Raw genomic sequence first — 24145 nt, 5'->3', positions numbered from 1 at the left:
TAGCCAATGACCAATTAACTCCACATTCATTGCACATCCTGATGGGCCCGATTTCTCCTGTCTAAGGTGGCACAGCCAAATTTCTAAATACTTTCTAGTTGAATGCAGCATTTGGTTTTCCTTGCTCTTTAATTCATGGTTCCCAAACTGCCATTCCAGTTATTGAACAAATTGACAGCTTTTTTTTCCTTTTCTTCTCTTCATTTTCTCATCAGCAATACTGTAAAATATAGGGAAAATTTGTACCAAACTGAATTCCTTGTGCATCCAGTTTTTTATTATTGTGAGTAAAACTGTTTAAAGATATTTGTCCTTCAATAATTATTCCACTAGCTGTACATGGCACATCACTGCATATGGAAATTTAGAGGAAGCAGGAGTTTTGCACATTACTTTTCTACGGTAAAAACATGCTGCAAAAGTAATAACTTGTAAAGTAACTCTAATTAGTGAGGAAAACACAATTTTAACTATGATATGGTATTCACTAAATCAAAGCCCACTACAAACTGGAGGGGAGATTCCAATATTAAATGTTAGATCTGAATTATTTACTATAATACAGAGTTATAATGAACATCCCTATGGTATGTGGCTGCATTTTAAATCTAGTTGTGTGGAATTGAGGAGGACTAAGAGCAATAACTCAATGAGAATTGACAAGTCATAAGATTGGAAGTAAATTACATTAATAACTTTATTTTGATACCCCAGTCTGGTGCCTGAATTGAATAAAAATTCTATTTCATGTTAAGTGGCAGGTCTGCAAAGAAACTGTGCATTAACCCCTGATATACATTGCTAGGATTAGGTACTGCATGGGCTTGTGTTCTTAAATAATATATATACAAGGAATGAGTTAAAACCCAAGTGCTAACAGGTAGGTTGTCAAACTTTGCAGCATCTTTTGTGATGCTTCTATTTCCCTTCTCAGAAATTCTCTGTTTTCACAGTGTTGGGTGGGAGTTTTGCCTGAGAAGGACCAGTGCACACAGGACAGAGGTGTCTCACCTAGCCCTGGTGGCACTTGCTGCTGTGCAGGGAGTCAGTGACACATTCCCATCACTGATACCTCATTAACTGGGGAGATCCTGCAGTCTGGAAGGAGCAGAGAACCTGATCTGTCCCAGACAATGTGCAATATCATCTGTAATGCTGGGCCACGTTTCTTACCCAGTGAAAAACAACGTTAGAATTAGACATGGTTTTTTATCAGCCACAAATGAGTTAAGCAGTAGGAACAGAACAATTCTAAATGCAGAGAAATATTTACTACTCCAATGTCTGAAGAAATCAGCAGTGATAAAAAGGAAATACCCCAAAGGGAATGCAAAACAGCTTAGTTGGGCTCGGGAAAACAAGTGAGTAGTCTTTAAATTTGCCTCTTTAAACTCGCCCGAATGTTTTTCTGTATTTTTGGGCTCTGGCCTTCGGAGGGGGGGAAAGAATAATGTAAATGCCAAAAGGAGCTGGACAAAAAGTAAGCTTTGTATCCTATCTATGAGAATCAGACGATGTGTGTCATGCAAGTTATTACAGTCCCAGTCTACAGTCTTGCCCTGATGGGAATCAGCTTTGACAGCAGCACAAAGCAGAGGTTTAACTGACAGCACACACAGCACATTTGCGAGTCATAACGCCACAGTTTAATGACTGATGCATGTGGGAAGCTAATTCGGATTTTTTTTTCTTGAATGGGATAAATGAGCATCCAGTTAATACCAATCATGAATTCAAGCCATGTGACAAAATTGATGCTACATACCCTGTTCTTGTTTTGCATATTCTGCAAACTGAGCTGCAGGAAAAGAGCCAGGAGAGAAAGTTCATCCTGCTTTCTGACACATCCACCAATTGCAGCTGAATGCATCCAGCTTGCTGCTGTTGTGTTCACAAACTAATTACCCTTTCTCTGTTAAATAGCCTAAGAATTACAAATTGTATGCCTGTTTTGAGAAAAAGTACAGGTTGAACAAGCAGACGTAGTATAAATAAAATATTTATATAAAAATAGTCTCTTACAAAATATACTCTCTTATCCTATGGTTGATTTTTCCAAAAGATGGAATTTTGTCTGGATTTTCTTATTTTTAGACATATTCCAAACAGGATTTTATTAATGTTTCTTTCTTTAATTGAAGAAAAAAAAAAAAAACAAAATGCAAAACTGGTAAAGATCTGTAACCCCTACCACTCCACTTTTGTTCCAGACAACTAGCAGCAAACAGGAGGAAACAAACAAACAAAAACCCCCAAATACAGTGTGTTTGTGTATGTACATATATATAAAGACTCCAGCTTTTGTCCTTAAACATCCAGTACTGTAGAACATATCCTGCAAGTCCATCTAATAGAAATATCCTAGTCAAGAATAATATGTACAGCTCCAGTGTTTCCTTGCTGATCCTACAAAATTATTCCACAAAGAAAGCCAGCTATCTACTTTAATTGCAGAATAGTTCCAGAAAGGTTGGTAAAGTTCTTCTTTTAATTAAATAAATTAATATTAGTTTTATCTGAATAAATTGTTAAATATTGTTATTATTATGCCCAAGTGTCCCAAATCCCTGTGCTAAAATCTGCAGCTCACACACACACACGAGAAAGGCAGATAAAGCAGTGTCTACAGAACCTTCCACAGTTCTTCTTGCTGCAGCAAGTGCTGTGACGTGGAAATATGGGCAAGACCAGTAGAAGCTTTTCACGAGTGTGGGAGCCTAAATCTGTGTTATCCACACACTCCCACAGGCAATTCACGGGGAGGCTCTGTCCATCCCATCCTGTGCAAAGCCCTTCTCTAGGGATTTCTCCCCTACCCCTCCCTGCTCCTCGTACACAGAGGTGTTTGAGCACCCCTTTCCCAAACCGAGAGTTGTTGCCAGCCCCAGAGATGCCTCCCTGGCCGGTTCTTTCCGCAAGGCAGCCAGCGCTCCCTCCTCCCGAGGGGCAGGCTCACTGAGGCGATCCTTTCCTCTCTCTTTCATGTCTCTGGTGGCCCGGGGAAGGGTTTGCTTGTTTTTGTTTCTTGGCTGACTTTATAAGAGTCTGAAATGTGTATCCACATAAGCAACGAAAGGTGAGGAGAGAAGAGAGGGCTCCGTTGGTGAGCATCTCCTGGGGAGAGCAGCTCTTGCCGCAGTTCTGCTCAGCTCCGTGGAGTGCATGTGCAAATGTATCCAGGCCGGGAGCGGCCGGGGCAGGCTCACTTACAGGTGTACACCTCTGTCCTCTCGCTGCACGTGTTGCATTTCACGTAGCAGCACCAGTGGAACTTGCAGTTGCACTGCCACACCCTGGAGTACTGGTGGGTGTTGTAGCCGCGGCCGCAGCACATGAGGTCGCAGCCGTTGGACTGCTGCGCCGTCTTGTTGCACATGCGGCCCTGCGTGCCCACGCTGCCCGTCACCGGGTCCTCCTCGCAGTAGTTGGGGGATTTCTCGATGTACACCAGGTCTGTGTCCATGGGCTTGCGGTACGAAAGGGGCTTCTTGATCTTGAGGAAGGTGGGGCGCTTGTTGCGGCTGGCCCTGACGGGCTCCACCTGCACGGCCTCGTTGTACTTGTCCTTGAGGATGTAGCCCAGCTCCCGGAACTTGGGCAGCGTTGTCCAGCAGGTTTTAGTGGTGCAGGACCCCGAGACCCCGTGGCACTTGCACTCTAACTTCATGTTTTCCTCCAGGATCTGTGGTTAGAAGAACAAAGAAGGATGCATTAATAGCAGGGCTGTCAGAGGGACATTGGCTGGGTGACACTCAGGGATGGGTTTGCTCTGCACTGGGAGCTGCCACCACACACAGGGCACGCTGCTGTCCCAGGCAGCAAATGCTCATCAGTATGACCCAGTCATACTGGGTCAAATGTTCATCAGGATGACCCATCAGCCTGCAGAGCTGATTCCCCTTCTGCACTTTGAGTTCAGCAGGAAGGATAACTGTGCCTAACTCCACAGCCAAGGGACCAAAGCTGGAATGGGACCCTCCTCAGGCACAGCTTTTCTTCAACAGGATTGCCCAGTGCCCAACACTCTCTTTTTGAAGTTAACAAGCCTCATCTTCCCTTATGCCTTCACATCCCCTGAAACTCTGTCCCTGTATCTTCTCCTGCTGTTTACCAGCCCAGTCTTTGCCAAATAAAACTGGAGTCCAGCTTAGTCCCCTTGCTCTGAGTCCTGGGCCCTGCAGCTGACCCCAAGCAGCAGTGACGTTGGGATAACGCAAGCACACACACCTAATTCCAGCAATTAATTTCCTACTGTCTTTTACTTGAAAGAGGCCACAATAATTTTGATGATGAAACTCTGCCTAACCTGGCAGAGCCCAGCACTGGAAAGCCCAGGCAGAGGGATTATCAGGGCTCAGGGAGTGGTCACATCATTTTTCCCCTGAGAAAACCCAGCTGATCCATGCAGCTCCAAACCTGGGCAGCCAGTCAGTGATATGGAAATTGGAATTAACCCTTTGTTACAGCTTCTCCCTTCAGCTTGGGGTGTTTGGAAACAGCAGACACTGTCACTGGCCATTTTCAGCAGAAAACAGCAGCCTGCACTGAAGGAGCCAGGTCCAGCTCTGAGGCTGGACATGTGTGGGGACCTCAGGCCTAAATCCTCACTGTGAGCTGGGGGTGGCAAGGACAGACAGAGCACTGACCCAGAGGAAGGTTCCTGCCCATGGAATGAGGGTCAGAATTAGATGAACTTTAAGATCTCTTCCTATGCAAATCATTCCGTGGTTCTGTAATTCTTTTGTTCTATGAAATAGCTTTATTTTTATTTTAGTCTAGGAGCACATGTGGTCTGAAGACAGGATCACAACCCCCAAAAGCACAGGTCCAAGCCTTTGACACAAGTGAACTCAGCACATGCTAGGTCACATTTTGTGCTACTGATATTAAATCAGCTTCTCATGCAAACGATCTAATGACTGCCCTAAAACTCAGATGTGAGAAAATTCCATATTCTGATCTACATCCTAACTTCTGCTCAAGCTTTGGCTTTATCTTGTTATCTTGAGTTTCTCTCTCAGCCACTGCATACTTCTTTTATTGCTCACTCATTCATAAGGCAGGACACTTGGAAGATAGATGAGGAGATGGAAAAGGAGTTATAGCACAGAAACCGGAAAAATAACATAAATTCCTTTAGCCTCATTTGTACCTTTTTAAAAGCTCTCTTTTTTGAAATTGAAACTAGCCAGGGATACATTTCTCAACCCTAATTCAATCACTGCTCTTGTAGAAGGCCTTACCTCCTGGTAAGATGTTCAAACTTGCAACAAAGTATTTCCAATCTGCCACGGGGATCCGCCAAATTGGCTTGGAACATGAACACAAAACACATCATGTGCCACCTACCCAGGCAGGGCTTTGCCCTGAAGTGTAGCTAAGGAGCCTAAATTGCCTTTTGGTTGTTTCATTACCATCCCATCTAGAGCCAGCAGGGTCTGAGGGATGGGAGCTCCTTGGGAAGGGATGGGGGCTCAGGAAGGGATGGGGCTCCTTGGGAAGGGATGGGGCTCCTTGGGAAGGGATGGGGCTCAGGAAGGGATGGGGGCTTGGGAAGGGATGGGAGCTCCTTGGGAAGGGATGGGGCTCAGGAAGGGATGGGGCTCCTCAGGAAGGGATGGGAGCTCCTTGGGAAGGGATGGGGCTCAGGAAGGGATGGGGCTCCTCAGGAAGGGATGGGGCTCCTTGGGAAGGGATGGGGCTCCTTGGGAAGGGATGGGGCTCCTCAGGAAGGGATGGGGCTCCTCAGGAAGGGATGGGAGCTCCTTGGGAAGGGATGGGGCTCCTTGGGAAGGGATGGGGCTCAGGAAGGGATGGGGCTCCTCAGGAAGGGATGGGAGCTCCTTGGGAAGGGATGGGGCTCCTTGGGAAGGGACAGGGCTCCTCAGGAAGGGACGGGGCTCCTCAGGAAGGATGGAGGCTCCTCGAGAAGGGATGGGGGCTCCTCGGGGTGGCCTCATGCCCTGGGCTGGTCTCCTGCCCCAGCCCCAGCCAGGCCCTGCTCTGCTCTCAGCCAAGCCTGGCCAAAGGCACTCAGGGTTAAAAGGGCTTTTGAACAGAAGTTTGAGCAACACCAGCTGAGCCCCAGTGCTAGGGGTCCTTCCTAGAGGTCCAAAAACACCTGGAAGGGGATGGGAAGGAGCACATGGGTGAGAAAGTTCTGCTTTATTGTTCTCTCTCCCATTTATTGTTTCTGTATTTTCCTAAGGTTTACTGGCTCTCTCTCCCTTTCTCTCTGCTCTTGTCAGAGGTGCCAGAGCTTCCAAACTCTCTGCTGGAATCTCTCTGGCAAATCTGCCTCATTTGTGTCCCCTGCCCTCTGCAGCTCAGCTGTCCCCTCCAGCCCTGCCTCCTCTAACCCGTCCTCTCCACCTGTGGCTCACAACCCCTTTTGTTGCTTCTGTCCTTGCACACAAATCCATCCTCCTCTTTGGGCTTTCAGGGCCGTGTCCTGCAAATTCAGCAAGGCTGAATTGGCTCCACAGCCTGTACAAATGAGGCTGCATGGGACTTGAACTGTCTGGCCTCAGCAAAAGCAAACCCTGCAGTGGTGATTTGGTGGTTCTGTTGAACTCTGATAGCAGGTGCTTGGACTATTTGTTTTACATTAAAATATGTGCATGGTGGTATTTTAATACTATTATATTGTTCCAGTACCCTCTGATGAATCAGTGCTTGTAATGTGGGATTCTTTGGGTAGGGACACAGACCAGTCTTTTCCTTGGTTTCTGTGAGCCAAAAGCAGCGCCCTTCCATTAAAAACTTTGTCTGTGTTAAAACCAGAAAGCATTCTTCACCTTTTATTTCAGGATTTGTCTCTTTGAAGGAATTATCCAGCAGCTCATACTTTTTACGTCAGATTTAAACTTTAGGTGTGTTACAGACTGACTTTTCCTAAAAGGTAAGAGCATGGAGTTCACAAAATTTCAGACCCCATTTTTCTTACCAAATGACCATATCCAGCTCCACCAGCCATGGGAAGTAAATCTGTATGCACCAGTGGGTGCTCTGAACTGGATCAAATACAGACAAAGAGCTGGAGTTCTTTTAGCTTTGTCCACTTTTTCTTTGAGCTTCTACAGCAAACTGTCAGTACTTGTTTCTCCCTCTGTCTCCCTTTGCCATTTGCCTCTGGGAAATAGTTTGTGTGGGGAGAGCTGGGCTGGCTCTCCCTGCTGATGTTATCTCCAGATGCAGCACCTTTGGGCAGTGCTACTGGGAGCACAACGTGTTTGCTCTCCCCCTTTAGCTTTGCAGGGAATGTGTGGGGTTGGCCATGGGAGGGTGGCAGCAGCAGCCCAGGAGCTGCAGGGGCTGTTCCAGCTCCATGACCCTGCAGCCTGGTGGGGCTGTTCCAGCTCTGTGGCCCTGCAGCCTGGTGGGGCTGTTCCAGCTCCATGGCCCTGCAGCCTGGTGGAGCTGTTCCAGCTCCATATGGCCCTGCAGCCTGGTGGGGCTGTTCCAGCTCCATGGCCCTACAGCCTGGTGGGGCTGTTCCAGCTCCATGGCCCTGCAGCCTGGTGGGGCTGTTCCAGCTCCATGGCCCTGCAGCCTGGTGGGGCTGTTCCAGCTCTGTGACCCTGCAGCCTGGTGGGGCTGTTCCAGCTCTGTGGCCCTGCAGCCTGGTGGGGCTGTTCCAGCTCCATGGTTCTGGAGCCTGGTGGGGCTGTTCCAGCTCCATGGTTCTCGAGCCTGGTGGGGCTGTTCCAGCTCCATGGCCCTGCAGCCTGGTGGGGCTGTTCCAGCTCCGTGAGACCCTGCAGCCTGGTGGGGCTGTTCCAGCTCCATGGCCCTGCAGCCTGGTGGGGCTGTTCCAGCTCCATGGCCCTGCAGCCTGGTGGGGCTGTTCCAGCTCCATGGTTCTGGAGCCTGGTGGGGCTGTTCCAGCTCCATGGCCCTGCAGCCTGGTGGGGCTGTTCCAGCTCCATGGCCCTGCAGCCTGGTGGGGCTGTTCCAGCTCCATATGGCCCTGCAGCCTGGTGGGGCTGTTCCAGCTCCATGGCCCTACAGCCTGGTGGGGCTGTTCCAGCTCCATGGCCCTGCAGCCTGGTGGGGCTGTTCCAGCTCCATGGCCCTGCAGCCTGGTGGGGCTGTTCCAGCTCTGTGACCCTGCAGCCTGGTGGGGCTGTTCCAGCTCTGTGGCCCTGCAGCCTGGTGGGGCTGTTCCAGCTCCATGGTTCTGGAGCCTGGTGGGGCTGTTCCAGCTCCATGGTTCTCGAGCCTGGTGGGGCTGTTCCAGCTCCATGGCCCTGCAGCCTGGTGGGGCTGTTCCAGCTCCGTGAGACCCTGCAGCCTGGTGGGGCTGTTCCAGCTCCATGGCCCTGCAGCCTGGTGGGGCTGTTCCAGCTCCATGGTTCTGGAGCCTGGTGGGGCTGTTCCAGCTCTGTGACCCTGCAGCCTGGTGGGGCTGTTCCAGCTTCTGTTCCAGGCTCAGCCAGGGCTGTCCCACCCTGCTGGGGGGCCCATGGAGAGCTGGTTCTGTGCCTGGCATGCTCAGACACAGCACTCACACCCACACAGGGCTTTTCCCAGCCCAGAGTCTGTCCCCAGTCCCTCAGTGGTGTCAGTCTGTCCCCAGTCCTGGGCTCCCAGCACCAAAGCAGCTGAGCTCCCCAAGGACTCCACACGTGTGCCCAGCCCCATCTCAGCCAGAGCTGTGCAGCCCTTGATGCCAAAGCTGTGCTCAAGGACCTACACCTCAAATCTGGAGATCATCCCACCTCCAGCTCACTCCCCCTCCAGCAGGATTCCCAAGGGATCAGTGCAGGGCCAGGCACCGTGCAGTGCTGCAGCCAGAATAACCCCAGCCCAGGCTGCATCTGCAGCCCAGGTAATCAGTAATTAGTGAGATACTGGCTCCTGCCCACCAAGGCCATGGTCTTGCCTAATTTTGCCTGACATCAGACTGCCTGGGTCAGGCAATTACTGTCTCCTGCAAATGTCTGCACACACACCTTCACTAAAGGTCAAGGAAAGTGTAAGTATTGGAAAATTAGTGAGATTTTCACTCCAGAGAAGAATATGGCAGGGCTTGGAGAGGGCCATGGGGAGATGCCCCTTTCAGCTGGTGGAAGGTGAAGGATGCCATGGGGAGATGCCCCTTTCAGCTGGTGGAAGGACTGGTGATTGATATTATTACAGAGGCAATTGTAGCTCCTTAAATAAGACAAAGCTCCTCAAACTTTGGGAATAATGTTGAGATACATTTGTTTTGCTATTGGAAAGATTCATTGAATAAAAAGGATGCTTTAAGCTAATAAAATAAAGCCATGTCTTATTTAGTCTTTCACCAAAAGAACGTGAGAACCAAATCATGTGCAGAGTGAGCCCAGGAACTGGAAAGGGCACTGGGTGGATGTGTAGCACTGACTGGACAGACAGCAAAAGGACCATGTCTCTTAAAGTTATTGGGAAATGTCTCTGCCACTTGTTTTATCCAAGTGTGAGATTAATCTCAAAAGGATGCTACTGTTTAAGTAACTTGCAGGACTGTTCTAGCACCAAAGCTCTGAAATATGAGGGCAGTACAAGTTATACCTAGTGCTTTTTGACTGGGAAAAAGAAAGAACAAGAGAGACTACAAAAAAAGAAACCCTGCTGTCAGAGACAAATCCTATGGAATCTTTAAGAAATTGAGAAACTGCGTAAAAGCCACTCAAATGCAAGTTTAAAATTAGCAAAGGCATACTTAAACAGGAAAGATGGAAAATATTCCCATCAGTGGATGGCCACTAGTTATAAGCACTGAGCTGCTGTCAGATGTCTACTGTAGGAGCACATTTTGCACTAACTCCTCTGGCAAACTGACTGGGATGAGCTTGGAAAGGATTGTGTCCCACAGAGTGACTCATTCCAGACAGGCTTTGACACCTCACTTGAACATTTTATGAAGATCTTATTAAGCACAGCCAAAAGATGTTTTTTCTCATGTTTTTGATAAGTAAATCCGTGCAACAGAATATCTGAAGTCAGTATCAAACAACTTTGCTCCAGAACACCACGAGCTGTAACTATCCCAGAAATCCTGCTACCCCAGGCAGGCTGAACCCTTTTCCTCATGACAAGAATTTTTGTGTTTTAAATAAAAAATGAGCAGGGAATCATCACAGCACGTGACCTACATCAATCAAACCACCTTTGCACTTTCCTTGGAATTGGTGTCTCAGGAAAATTGGGCAACCTGCTGGTCTGAGGGCTGATTATGCAGGGAGCATTCTGATAAATGACACCCTGCTGCAAACACCACAGCTGGCTGGGATTTCACCACCATCTACCTTCACTAAGGGATATCCTCTTTTAAAGAGCAGAAAAACTTTTTCCAGATTTGAAATCATGACACCCTGAAAAATGAAGGCTTCAGAAATTTTATACTCTCATAAGTTCAATCTTTTTTTGTCCTATTTCTGACCTTTCTCTATGCCACCCAAAGCAGGAGATTCCTTTCATTTCTTGTGTGCCCTTTACAGGATTTCATATTTATTTTTGTACTTTCTGCCTGAAATATTAGTTGCCCTTTACTTCATCTTTATAAAAAAATGATCATTTGCCGGAATTATCTTTGAAAAGCAGCTTCTGTTTTCCCAGTGTGTCAAAGAAGTAAAGAACAAGTACTTTCTGCATGGTCACAGTGTTCACACAATGCTGCCAGCACGTGCAAACAGAATGAGATGTGATCGTCTCTCCCTGGGCAAGTTGTGTTGTTTAAATCACAGAGCTGGAGCCCTTCAGCCACTGCCTAACACTGAGCAGAATAGCAAATGAACAAGAGCAGGACCAGTAAAAGCTGAGAGGAATGCAGCAAAAAATATTTTCTCCTGCATATTTTTCTTATACTTCTGATAACCTCTGTGACTTGCTGTAGACTAAATCAATTTATCACCACTTCTGGGTCCAGAAAGTAAATTTCACAGAATACTTTTATAGTTGTTATTTTTAAAGAATAGCTGAACTTGGGACACAAAGGACATAACTGGTTTCAAAAGGTGAGATTTAATGAGATGGATTCTCACACCACCTAATTAATGCTCTTCTCAAACATAAGGCCTGGCCCTTGCCTTTTCTCAAGCTGTAGGAGCTGCTCTGTGCAATAAAACAAGGTGTCACAAAACCTCAGGGCCACAGAAGCATTTAGAGGAGAAAGCCTCCCACACCATCCAGTCCAAGCTGTGTCTGATCCTCATCTTGTCCCCAACCCAGAGCCTGAGTGCCACATCCAGAGTGTCCTTGGACACCTCCAGGGATGGGGACTCCAACCCTCCCTGGGCAGCCCCTGCTGGTGTTTAACAATGCCATCCATGAAGAAATTCCTCCTGAGAATTCAATTCTTCCTCAGCTTTCTGGCACTGAGGGGTCCTTTTAGGAGAGCACCTTATCTGCTCTTGGGATACACTTCCACCCAAGCCCTCTTGGTTTCACAAAAGTAACTGTGCAAGGGGATCCCGTGCCTGTGGCTTGGGCTCTGAGCCTGCCCAGCCCTCAGGAGTTTGCTCTGCAAACCTGATCACACTTTATGGAAGTCAAATGAGGCTCTGGAGTTTGAGTTTGCCTCCATCAGGGTCCTGCCTGCTGAGGTAGAGGCCATGATGTGGCAGCCCCTGATGCTGACAGCTCAGCATCTGTAGGGGTTTGAGAGGAGTGACACCCCAAAATCCCCTGTGCCCCTGGGGTCAGGCCCTCCTGCCTCAGGTGTCTCTAGGTGCTTCCTTCTCCTCTCCTCTCCTCTCCTCTCCTCTCCTCTCCTCTCCTCTCCTCTCCTCTCCTCTCCTCTCCTCTCCTCTCCTCTCCTCTCCTCTCCTCTCCTCTCCTCTCCTCTCCTCTCCTCTCCTCTCCTCTCCTCTCCTCTCCTCTCCTCTCCTCTCCTCTCCTCTCCTCTCCTCTCCTCTCCTCTCCTCTCCTCTCCTCTCCTCTCCTCTCCTCTCCTCTCCTCTCCTCTCCTCCTCTCCTCTCTGCTGCAGGACCCTGGGACCCCTCTCCTGCTCAGCTCTGTCCCATTCCAGCTCTCCCCAGACAGGAAGGACCTGCACTCTCATCTCTCTTTGGCCATCAAAATGCAAATCAAAGCCATTAATGCCCAGCTGGAGCCTCAGGTTGGGTTTCCCGTGCTTTGCAAAGTTTTCTCTGTTTTCAGTGGTGCATTCAGTGCAAAACCTCCTCACCCACCCTTTCACAGGAAATGCTGTAAGAAAACTACAAATTTCAGCTGCAAATTTCCAAATTAATGCTTAGGTAGGTTTTACATCAGGACAGAGTCTGAGAGCAGCCTTTTCCCAGTATCTGTTGGATGTAGCTGGGAAATGGGGGGATCCTGGTGTGGCACTTTGTGCTTTCTCAGCTGCTGATGACAAAGGCTCACAATTTGAAAGGTGGCCTGGCAGTTTATTGAGGGGTCACTATTGTTCTGGATCCTGGGTACAGCTGCCTGAAGCACCATTTGCCTTTTGGTTCTGAGGGGTTTTCTATTTAAAAGAAAGGGAAATATTTTAACAGAAAAAAAAAATTGAAATAATTTGAAAACGTAACTCTCAATGGGTTTGATAAACTACTTGTTTTTGAAAAGTAACTCTTGTGAGACACATTATCACCTAGATTAGACTGGATCAATGCAGTGCCAAGTAAGTGTCATCATGTAGGAAGTTTGAAGATCTGTCATAAAAAGGAACTTGGAAAAAATAGTTCAGAAAAAAATCTGATTTCTTTTAATGTAATTTCACTTGTTATTATTAGAATATAGCTGAATTGTCTTAAAGACATTAAACATGTGATTTTATATTCTATAATTAAATGAAAATGGGATTTCCTAGCCCCTTACTGAAATGGGATTGTGAGATTAAGTGAAAATTTATCTAGGATCATTACTTGCTGCTGTCCAAGCAAAACTGACACTGTGAACATGATGGATTTTAGCTTGTGAAATACTGAACAGTCTTGTTGTCTGGCCCACCTGAGCACTTTGTAGGATGAAGCTGAAATAGGCTGGAATGGGGGTGGTGGCACAGAATTACAGATAGAGTTGTTGGTTATGTTATCTAGCTTTCCTTCCTATCACTACATAAGTTTTCCACAGTACATATCTTCCTTTCCAAAAAGATACTGGATAGAAGGTTCATGCCAGAAGTGAATAAAAGATGATGATTGAGGAGTTTTGGAAATGAAGAAACAGCATGGTGCTCACTGACACTAAGACACTAAGTTTAGAAAGAAAATGAGGCAGCAATTTTTCTGCCCTTTGACATGCTACCCACATAACATTTCTTCTTAGGTCATATGTTCCTCCCTTACATTCTGGTCACCAATTAAAAATCACCCTAAAAGACTGATACTTCCAATCAGGATTCTCTAAAATAGTGATCTGTGTGGTATTTTGCTATGTATTCAAAATGTCGTGGATGTCCATTGTTAAAAACATCATTTTCCTTAATCCCTGCTTCACCCCACAAGCTCACCCTGCAGTCAATGGATGGATCAGGACAGTGAAGTCAGTGAAAGCCAAGCTGAGCCGTGTCTGCTGGCCCTGACCCCTTCAAAGCCAATGCAATCCTTGCAGCATCCTACACCCAGAGTGTCTGCTCAAAGTTTTCATCTGGGGACAGTGATCTTCCCCCATTCTCTGGGCCTCTGAACTAAGATGGCATTAAGAAGCTAATTGTGCTTGTAGCTTATGTTTTAGCATGATATTTCTGAAGAAATGGGAAACACCCCCAGGTAAGAGGAGCTGAATTTAATTATGTTCCTCAGTTTGGGTACACAATGAGTTAAACTCTTGGGGTTATTCAGACAAGGACGTCACTGCTGCCCCTTGCTTTGGGTTTTGTCATGGAGCCTGAGTCATTCTGCACATAAAAACCATGCAGGGAAAACAAGAAATGACACAACTGGAATTTGTACTCATCACAGTGGATTCACAGGGAGAGGAATGACCCAGGCCTGACTCATCCCCTGAAATTCACCTTCTGTGGGACCCTCCCCAGTGGAGGGGAAGCTCTCCAGGGAAGTGGTGCTGGCAGTAAAGGATTGTGTATAAAGAGCTGGGAGCCACCAGGTAGAGCATTTTGACAAATGCTGAAGTTGTTGAGAGGAAAGTTTCCAAAGAGTGATGGAAACCAAGAGAGCAGCCTGGCTGGTTCCAGACAAGTAATCAGGAAACACCTCTTGTGCTAAACTAACAAAACCAGGTACTGGCAGGAGCATGAGCTGCAGAATATTATCACTTCATATTGCTTCCAAACATTTTCAACCAATAGCCACACACAGTTAATTATAGGATCATTTGGTTGCATACCAAACTGTGAGAGTTAACCCTAGGGTACCCAGCAGATGATACTACAGAGGACATTATTCATGATGCTGAAAAATGTTTATAAATTTTAGTTCTCCAAGACAGTACTTTTAGTTGAAAGGGATGTTTTTCCTTTCTACTGGCCTTTTTAGGTAATGTCAAAGTAATTCTCCATCAATTTTGCAGTACTGCCTTTATAAAAACACAAAGTTTCTTACCTCAACTTCTTCATTAAATCCTTTGGTCTAGAACAAAACATGAGCTATGCTTGTATTTGATACAGAGACATATTTAAACTTCAGTCCTAACACTGTTCACAGCTCAGTAAATGGCACTGGAGAGGCACCCATGGCCTGCTTTGCCTACCTGCCATTTGTTGATCTGGGTAGAGCACCTGAGCTACCTCACGCCCAGTCCCATTCCCTTCCTTCTCCCAGCCCCATTGCTCTCCAGGGATAACACCTGGAGATAGCAGGGATAACCTGGGCTGTGGCACAGGCTCCAAGCCCATTGCCACGGGTGCTTGTACCCTGGGTGGGATCTCACCAGATTGGTACATCAAGCCACAGCTGCTCAGGGAAGTGAGAGCCATTCCTGTTAGTTTAAAAGAAATGTCTCATTATTCCTCCAAATAATCTCCATGCAATTATGTTAGTTATTGAAAAGCAGAAGCTGGATCACAATGACAGAGTGTATATTGGGCACAGACTTCCACACATTTTGTGTTTACAATTCAAAACACTCATGTTATCATAAAGTAACATGATTTTGGTGTTAATTGTAATATTACAAAGATGACTTTCTAATTAAGTTTAATCCATAAGTGCTTTCCCCCTCCTGCTGCAGTCGGGGCACTAGGTCCACACTTCCACGTTTTCAGATAGCTCCCACTTCTCAGAGATAAGATCCTACCAGCAGAGCCTCTCTCTGCAGCCCCACAGCTGCCAAGAGCAGCACGCCCAGACCCAGGCCAAGAATTTTAACAGGGATCTTCTGGCCTGTTCTCAATGAAAATTTTCTCCTATGCAGAAGAAAGTGGAATTTCCTAAATTTATGTGTAATGCTGAGTGCAGCCTAAGCACAGGGTGCCCAGGGTGGCTGCCCCTGCATCCCTGGAAGTGTCCAAGGTCAGGCTGGGACTGGGTGGGTTTAAGGTCCTTTCCAACCCCAACCACCCTGTGATTCTGTGATTGCACCATTTTGAGCAACAGTTGAAGCTTTTGTCTTACAAAGGAATCACATGCTAACAGAATTCACTTGAGGTGTGCTGTGTGGTTGGATGGGGTTCCCTGAGCCAGCTCACCCTGACACCACCAGTGCTGCTGCTTTTCCTGACTGATCTACCTGCTCACCACTCATGCACGAGTTCAGCAGCAGCAGCAGCCTACAATGCCATTGATGGTTCCTCTTTATAAGCCATGCACAAGTGAGTCTTCACCTTGAGATGGATGTTTTTAACAAAGGGTCAACCAGTTGCTCCAGGTCTCCAGTTCAGAAGGCCACAAGATGCCTGTAACAGAGCTAAACACCAGTCCCACCAGTACATGAAGCATCAGCTGAAGAAACCATGCATGTCCCTAGTGCACCTTCAGTGTATTAATCTGATCTCAATTTTATAAATCTCTCATTAAGGTACCTTATTATAAAGCAGAAGTCTGTTGGATCAAATTAAACAAATATCTTAATGCTAAGGTATTCCTTAGCATAGTTATTCAAATCTACAGTTTTCTAGAAAATATTTTAGGACTTTGACTACACCTTTCAGTCTAAATTTGCACGAAGTATAGCAAGGCAGACTTCTCAGGCTGATTCCTGGGAAAGTAAAGCCTAAGCACTCACTTGGTGTCTGGCTTCCTTCTGCCTTCTCATTTCCCACTGGAAATTTCAAAGTAAATTCAGCTAAATATGACAAAGTGTAGATATATTGAAAGAAACTTCTGTGAAGTCTTAATCCATGTTTTTTGGACACATTATTTTGACTCCTTGTTGCACTTCTTTATTTACAGGCTATTGTGCCCTCTTGATGGTTATTTGTTTCATGCTTGCAGGGTTTATCCACCCAAACACAACAGTGTGTTCTGGGGCTCAGGAACGTCTCCTGGGGGAGCAGCTCTGTCCCAGGGTGTATGGCTGTCCCTTAACTGTGGGTGGGCTCATTTTTGGTACAGGATCTGGAATGCTGTAGGCAAGGCTGGTTCCCTCTGGGCAGGCACCAGCCTGCTCCCAGGAGAGCCTGGCTGGAGCTCCAGGATGGAGCTGCCTCACATCTGGGTTCCAGCCCATGCCATGGCATTCCTGCTGCTTGGCCCAGGGACACCCTTTAGGTGCAGCTCCCTTTCAAGTACCAGAAGGCTTGGGCTGCTTTCAATAACCAGCCCTAATTCAAATTAATGCTGGTGCTTTCTGGCACTAACTGGGCATGAGAGCCAAGCATCCTCCCTGCAGTTCCTTGAAACCTTTCTGTCCTTCCATAGCTCAGTTCTGCATCCTGCCAGTACCAACAGGCCTTGACTGTGTCCTTGGACTAAAAGGTTGTTCTTCATTCATTGATTTTTTAAATTGTTTACTTCAACATACCTGGAAACTCTTTCCATTAAAGCAAAAGTTAGTTCAATTTGTACAGCACATGCTGGCAATTATTTCTCTTGGTGAGCATTCAGGGCTTCATGAGCTCAGAGTTTTCTGCCATCACATGTTAATGACAAGGTTTGAACCAAACTTTGGTTTAACTTTCAGTTTTACCAAAACCTCTGTTGAGTTACAGGCTTAGCTCAGGCAACTGAGTTCATGTTCCTGACTCATCACTGAGGCTCCTGGAAATGTTCCTGGAGATACTTTCAGCTCAGGCTCAGGAGATCTGGGCTGTAACTGCAGAGGATTCCAGTTTCACACAGCATGGAGCAGAGATCCTGCCCCACATCCGAGTCTTGGCTTTGATTTGTCAGAGATTTAGTGAATGAGGCTGCACACTGGGAGATCTCCACCAGAATTTGGTGAACACTTCATGTATAAACACAGACTGATTCTGCATTAAAAGTGGTCTCAGTGAACTGGCCTAACCATTGGTTTCCTGCTGACTTGGCCAACACCAATCTTCTTTGAGTTTTGCTAAAGTGTGGATACGGAAGATCCCAATATCAGGCAAGGAAATCAGTCTTGGGTTTGGAAACCTGAATTTCCAGTGCGACAAATGCCAACTGGAAGAAACAGAACAGTTCTCAACCACTGTTTCTGAAATTTTTTCAAAAACTTGGGCCAAAATTCAGGTATGAAACTCAAAAATCTTGGATTCTGATCTCAACAAAACATCAAGGAGCACAGGTTAATAAAAACATTACAAGACAGGACAGCCAAGCTCATAGGTCACAGTTAAGGTTAACAGGTGCTGGTTTTTTTCTCGCAACTTTTCATAGAGTTATAGAATGGCTGGAAGAGACCTTGAAGCCCATCCTGTTCCAGCCTCTCAGGCTTTTTTTTTCCATGACCAGGGTAAGTTTTACAACCCCCAAACACAGCAGGAATCTGCTGTGGGAAGATTGTGCTGTGTGAAGGCTGCATATGCTTCAAATCATTAATGTTTTGTTCTGCAACAGCAGAGACACCAAGGACTCTATCAAGGCTCCAAAGGTGCTGAAAAGCCTGAGAGAAGTGAATAATCTACACAGCACCTATTTTTGTCTAGCTGATATTCCCCTCTGAGCACTGAATGACAAGCGTGGTCCTATGGGAAGCGTTGCTAACTGTCCAAAGAGAAAGGCCAGATTAAATCAGAAATTGTCCAGAAACCTGTGACCCAGCCAGTGGCTTTGCTGAGCAAATTAATCACCAAAGCAAGCATCTGATTATTGCCATAATAGAAAGGTGCCCCCTATTAAATTTGGAATTTGAGATGTCTGTTATTTATGAAGAGAGGCTGGCCCTCAGTCCCAGCTCTCTGTCAGCAGCATGACAGACTGTCAGCTCCAGGAATCACACACATGAAATGCATGTTTTGCTCATAATGCCAGAATCCTCTAAAACTGCGACTCCAGGCGAGTGATAGCATTTATCATTCCCTAATCTCCAGTGTAAATCAGGAATTCAGTTTTCAACTACATGAGATATAGGAGGGAGCTGAAAGCCAAAATACAGGTAGGACCATGTATCACCATTTCTGATTAGATGAAAGTGGAGGACAAGTGGAATGAAAATTCATTTTTGTGGATTACAGTTCTTGTGCAGTCCAATTCCCTCTCATAATTTAGACCAACATTAATGCTTCCTTTATCTTACTCTGGGCTGTTGAGAAAATGCAGAGCTTGTCTGTCAAGCTCAGACTTGCTTTAAGACTATTATCTAAAAAGTAGGAAAGCCATAAATAGTGCTTTGATCCTTTCAAACACAAACAAAATGCTCTAAGGCTGCAAGGGATGTGTATTTCTTTTCACACCTAGGAGGCTGCCCAGCAGAGCCTTGGGATGGAGCTGGATGGGATTTTGGAAGCACTCAGCTGCACCCTGTGCTCCCACCAGCCTCAATGGGAGCTTTCCCATTCAGTGAACTGGATTTTCTCCAAACTCAGAGCTTGGCCTTTCTGGGAATCCTGCTGCCCCAGCCAACGAAGCTGCCAGGACAGACTTTGTGGCATTTAAGGCTCCTTTTCTAATTGCACTGAAGAACAGCTGGGGTGCCAGGCCCTGGGGCCAGAGTGCTTGGAGGGAAGGCAGGCACTGAGCACTGGGTGTACCTTGGATGGATGGAACTGGGTCTGGGTCCTTGGGTGGACACTCCTCTTTGCCTCCACAGCCACATCAGAGGTTTGCCAGAAGATACTTTTACACATTCTGTCTGGTCACAGTGACACACAATCCCAGTGTGTAAACCTTCTCCTCAACATTCTCTGTCTGCCTGGTTTTAATCTAGGCCAAATATTGTACCAGGAGAGCTCCCAGGAGAGCTCCTAGGAGACCCTCCATAGGCACATCTGCTGCACCCAGCACCAGGTTTCCTGGGCTTGTGGAGCCAATTTTTTCTCTATTAATACTCCTGCTCTGTGAGTGGGAGTGCTGTGTGCTGTCCTGACTGAGCAGGGCTTGCAGGATGTTTTGGGCATGGCTGTCTCCAGCACAGGGGTGCCATGGCCAGGCTGCAGCTCAAGATCTGCCAACCTCCCCTGTCACAGCCCTGACAGTGACAGTGGGGTCTGGCAGAATTGTCACTGCCACTATCACCAAGGGGCACCATTCAGCTGAGTGTTTGAGGAGCATCCCTAACATCAAGAATAGGAGTTTCTGAAAAGGAAAATGAGGAACACATCTGTGCCCATGCCAGAAAAACCAAACCAAACCAAATTAAAAACCAAACCAAACCAAAAAAATCCCACCACAAACAAAAACACATTGGAAAATGTGAAGTGCAATTGCAAAGGCACTGCTAAATCCCGAACTCCAGGGAATGTGGCTGTGCTGCTGGAACTCCAATAGCCTTTGATTGCTGGTGCTAGGAGTGTCAGGGCAGCCTCTCCCAGTCCTGCTTGGCTCAAAGCTGCTCTCTGAGACTCTCTGGAGTCTTCAGCAACTGTGAGCAGCTCCAGACACTGGATCTTTATTCTGGTGGGTGCCATGAGAGCAGTTCCTGCTGATGGAGGGGCAGCAGGGCAGGTGTGGCTCTCTCAGGCAGCTGGGCTGTGTGCAGGCACTGCAGGGGCTGGCTTACAGCAGCCACATCCCTCTGGAAGGCATCTCCTGGCTCCTCTGTGCCTCTGTGTCCCCCTGGCACCCAGCTGTGCCTGCCAAGCAGACCAGCATCCCTGGTCATCTTTGGGAGCAGAGCTCCTGCCAGGAGCTGCTGGAATGCTGGGGTCCCTCACTGGTCTATCCCAGGCAGGGCCACTCCAGTGGGGCTGCAAGCCCACAAGCTGCACTCCCCTTTCACTGCATCTTTTCATGTGCTTTAAGATTTAGCTCAGGCAGAACTATTACATCTCCAGAATTTCAGGCCTATATTCAGAAAAATAGAAATATTATATTGTTTGGCAGCCTCTTTTATCAGCCCTGTCTTTTTCCAAACTGATGCTCACAGCTTTTTAAGTCATTCATCTGCAGGAGGTTGTGTTCTGTGCTGCTGCTGGTAGTCAGGTGAAAGGGTAGTTAAAGAAAAAGGTATTTTGAGAGAGGTAGAAATAGCTGTCCCCTCCAGAGACAGTTAATTGCAGTGGTGATTGCACACCCCACAAGAAGAGGAACATGTTCAGGAAGTCTCAGGGCAGCAATGTCCTCCTGAGGTCAGAGAAGCAGCAAGTAAAGAGTCCCGTAAGTGTGGCTTCCCAGGTCAGCTCGGGAGAGGCCCTGAGCTCCCTGCTTTCCTAATGCCACTGTGTCACTTCAGCCTTGCTGCAGGTTTTTACAGGAGAAAACATTAAACACGCCAGTCTGCTGTGATCCCTGCATGATCCATGTCAGGAACACCTCCTGGGTGCTCCCAGCTTTGCTTGCTGTTTGCAGCAGCTCTGTGAGGCACATCCTCCACATCCCCCAGGAGCCTCAGAGCTGAAGGGGAAATCTGAAATACTCCTGATGCAGAGCATGGAGAGACATTGCAAAGTTAGTGCACCTACACATGCCTCCAAAGAGAAATGCTGAATAAAAATCCACCTTGATGTGCTCTTGAAGGCAAAAGCCTTCTAAATGCAGCCTGTGCCCATGATTTATAACAATGACTCATAATATTGCATTATACTTAATATGATGTAACGCTGATGCAAGATGCCATTTGTGGAATTTCAATGTCACAGGGAAAAAGAGAGGAGAGAGCAGTCTGGTCATGTACCTTGCCATGCTGTCAGAATGAAATGCTTACAGCCAGAATGTGTAGAGCCTTTCAGTATCTACTTCGTTATTTTTTAGCAGGATAACCTGGAGAATAACATTTCTGTTTCCTGGAGTATAAATATTTCTCAGACATACATTATTGTGTTACTTACAGTAATTTAATCAACTTCATATTTGAGAAGACAAATTTGCTAACAGACAATTCAGTCTTGCAATTATACCCCCTCACATGGAAGTTTGCAGGGCAAATAAGGATTATGCCTTTAAATTAATTGAAGCTTTATCTCCCTTTTCTGACCCAGCTGTTATGAATTCTCCTCCTGTTCTCACTGTACTGCTTGCTCCTTCCTGCAGTGAATCAGCACTTCAGGAAACACTAATTCAAAGAGGAAAGACACCCTAAACTCTGCTTCTGAAGGTCAGGAATCGCTGCTCTCCAGCAGGTTTGACAAATGAGGTGAGGCTCTGGGGCTGCTCAGGGCCACTTTGGGAGGGTGTTGGTGACCCCTGCTCAGAATTCTGCCCCTGCCCTTCCAGCAGCCCGAGGAACTTGTGCTACACAAGTGAGTCCTGCTGGATTGTCCCCAGACAGACAAACAGAGTCAGAGCCTGTCCTTCAGTGTAGGGAAAGCTGCCTGGCTGCAGGAGCCATGGGCAGCCCTGGCTGCATTTGTGGTGGGAGCAGCTGGGAATGGCTCCTGTCCCCCCTCTGCTCCCAGGGCTGCTCCTGGCTGCATCCTGGGCGTGCCCGGGGGTTTCCAGCACTGCACGACCCGAGCTGTTCAGCAGAGGAACAGGGATGTTCTCTACCCCTGACCTTTGAAATCCTCCACATCTGACACCCTTGGTTGTCTCATTTCCAGCAAGAGCTGACAGATTGAGGAATTACAGAGTATCCTGAGCTGGAAGGGACCCTCAGGGATCACCCAGTCAACGCTGGCCCTGCAGAGACATCCAACAATCCCACCCTGGGCATCCCTGAGAGCCTTGTCCCAAGGCTCCTGGAGCTCTGGCAGCCCTGGGGGCTGTGCCCATTCCCTGGATAACTGTACCCCTGCTCTGACAGAGCTGTGTGTTCAGGATGTTCAGAGGCTGCTGCTGGCACCCCAGGGAGCACTGAGACATTGCCTGGGTAAAACAGGACTGTGAGAGGCTGGAAAGCCTTGACCTGAGGTCTCCCCAAATCCTGGATCAGGCTTTCCCTGGTGGTTCTCTGTGGGTTCATACCCTGCAGACCCTTCTGTGCCCAGTGCTCCCACTAAGCCCAGCAGAACATTCTCACCCACTGAGACAGAATGGATGATTTTACCAGTGGTTCTCAAGAAGACAATTCGATATTGATGGATCTGTGCTTTCTAGAGTGCATCCTGAACCACGTGCATCAGGTGTCACCTTGAAGAAGGACCCTGTCACAGGTGAGCACCAGGTGAGTGGGCACAGCACAGTTTCACATTGCAAGCCAAAGAAGTAGAAAGGACTGAATTTTGAACAGCATTGCAATGCCTACAGGTGCTGGTAAGAAATCAATAAGAATTGATTTATTTTTGGAAGCCTGGTAGGTGCCAGTCTGTCTCCCAAGTGCATAAATATCATCAAAACCTAGCCATGGGCAAGTGAAACAAGACAAGAATTTGTAGCCCAGAGGAAAGCCACCATGAATAGATTGTTTGGAGGCTGATAAGATCCATACTGCTCCAAGATGGAGTTCCACCTCACAACAAGGCTGTCTTTGTTGTGGAAGAGTCAGGTTGTGAGAGTCCTGGCATGCCAAATACCTGTAATGGCCTCCCCTGCCAATTGTCTTTAAATACTGTGATCTTTCACACAGGAGCAAAGCCTGAAAGAAATCTCTCTAGCAAAAACATCATTTATTCATTCTCTACGGGACAGTGGAGCAACAAGCCTCTCCTCAGTCCTGTTACTCTTTCTCTCCCCTGCAGATTTCAAGCAGAGATGTGTTCAAACAAAGATGGGTAATTTTGCTCTGTGAGGATGCAGGAAGAAGTGCAGAGCTATCTCTAGATCAGAGCAGTTCCTGAGCCTGCTGGAAAAATGGCAGATGGCCAGAGATAGCACAAACCACTGCTCTCCCAGATTACAATGTGGAGAGCTGAACCTTCCAGGCACAAGCTTCCAGGACAGCAAATTGTGCACAGAAAGGTGAGAAACACGAGGAGCCTGGCAGGGAGGCTGGGGAGGCTCCTGGAGCCGGCCTTCCCACAGCCACCTCCAGCACCAATGGCCCTGCTCTGCCCACGGTCCATACCTGGGGGATAACCAAGGTAAAAAATGCATCTTTTCTATTGCTCTGCATTTTTAAGCTTTGCTTTGGGGAAAAATTTCTGGCCAGTAGGCAGTTCCAGCCATGTTTGCAGTCTGGTGTAGGCTGCTGTGTCATTTCCTGGGAATCTTCTACTGCCAGCACCCATCAAATACAAGCAGACCTTTCAAGGCAGTAGCTGTGCCACAAAGGTGAAACTCCTCTGCTATTTTTTGTTTCACTGGGTCTGTGCTTGTACAGCAGAACAGACTGTAGGGGTTGGTGCTTCACCAAGCTTTTCAGGATATACCTTCATGCTACCAGAAGCTAAGCAATAAAGATCTCAGAACCATTCATTTTGCAAATATTAATGCTCAATTCTTGAGTTATTCTCAGAATTCAGGGTTCATTTTGCCAGTGTTGAAGCACAAGTTTTGCCACCACAGAGCCAGACAAGGCATTTAGGATACTACACAGAGTAAAACCTAGAATCTCACCTATAGAACTCCTACAGTAGCATTAAATTAAAGAAGGGTTAGGCTTTTGTTTGGGGTGGAAATGGCTTTTCTTCAATACAATCTGCCTGGCTCCGGCATAACTGGAGATGTCTCAGAGCCTACAGGTAATTACCACAACAAAAATAGCATCCACAAATTAACTGCTGCTCCCAACTTCCTTCTCCTATTTGCCTCTAAGTCACACTCACATGATGCTGGAATCAGGACTATTGCATAGGAGGAGGTAAAAGGAGAGCTGAGGAAGCAAGGATTGACATCCCTGAGAGATGGGATCAGCAGAACT

At 47.1% G+C, this 24145-nt stretch overlaps 1 protein-coding gene across 1 annotated transcript in view; it reads right to left on the bottom strand.

Moving 5' to 3' along the window:
- Positions 1–251: 251 nt before the first annotated feature.
- Positions 252–24145, bottom strand: part of WNT7A (Wnt family member 7A) — a 37268-nt gene continuing 13374 nt past the window's right edge. Inside the window, exon 4 of the mRNA XM_054639946.2 lies at positions 252–3682. Within this exon, the coding sequence (XP_054495921.1) occupies positions 3203–3682 (480 nt within the window). The 3' untranslated portion in view covers positions 252–3202. The remainder of the gene's footprint in view (positions 3683–24145) is intronic.

Source organism: Agelaius phoeniceus, chromosome 11 (assembly GCF_051311805.1).
Source record: "Agelaius phoeniceus isolate bAgePho1 chromosome 11, bAgePho1.hap1, whole genome shotgun sequence".
Classification (NCBI taxonomy): domain Eukaryota; kingdom Metazoa; phylum Chordata; class Aves; order Passeriformes; family Icteridae; genus Agelaius; species Agelaius phoeniceus.
The sequence above is the reverse complement of the archived record's forward strand: the minus strand, read 5'-3'. Positions and strand labels throughout refer to the sequence as shown.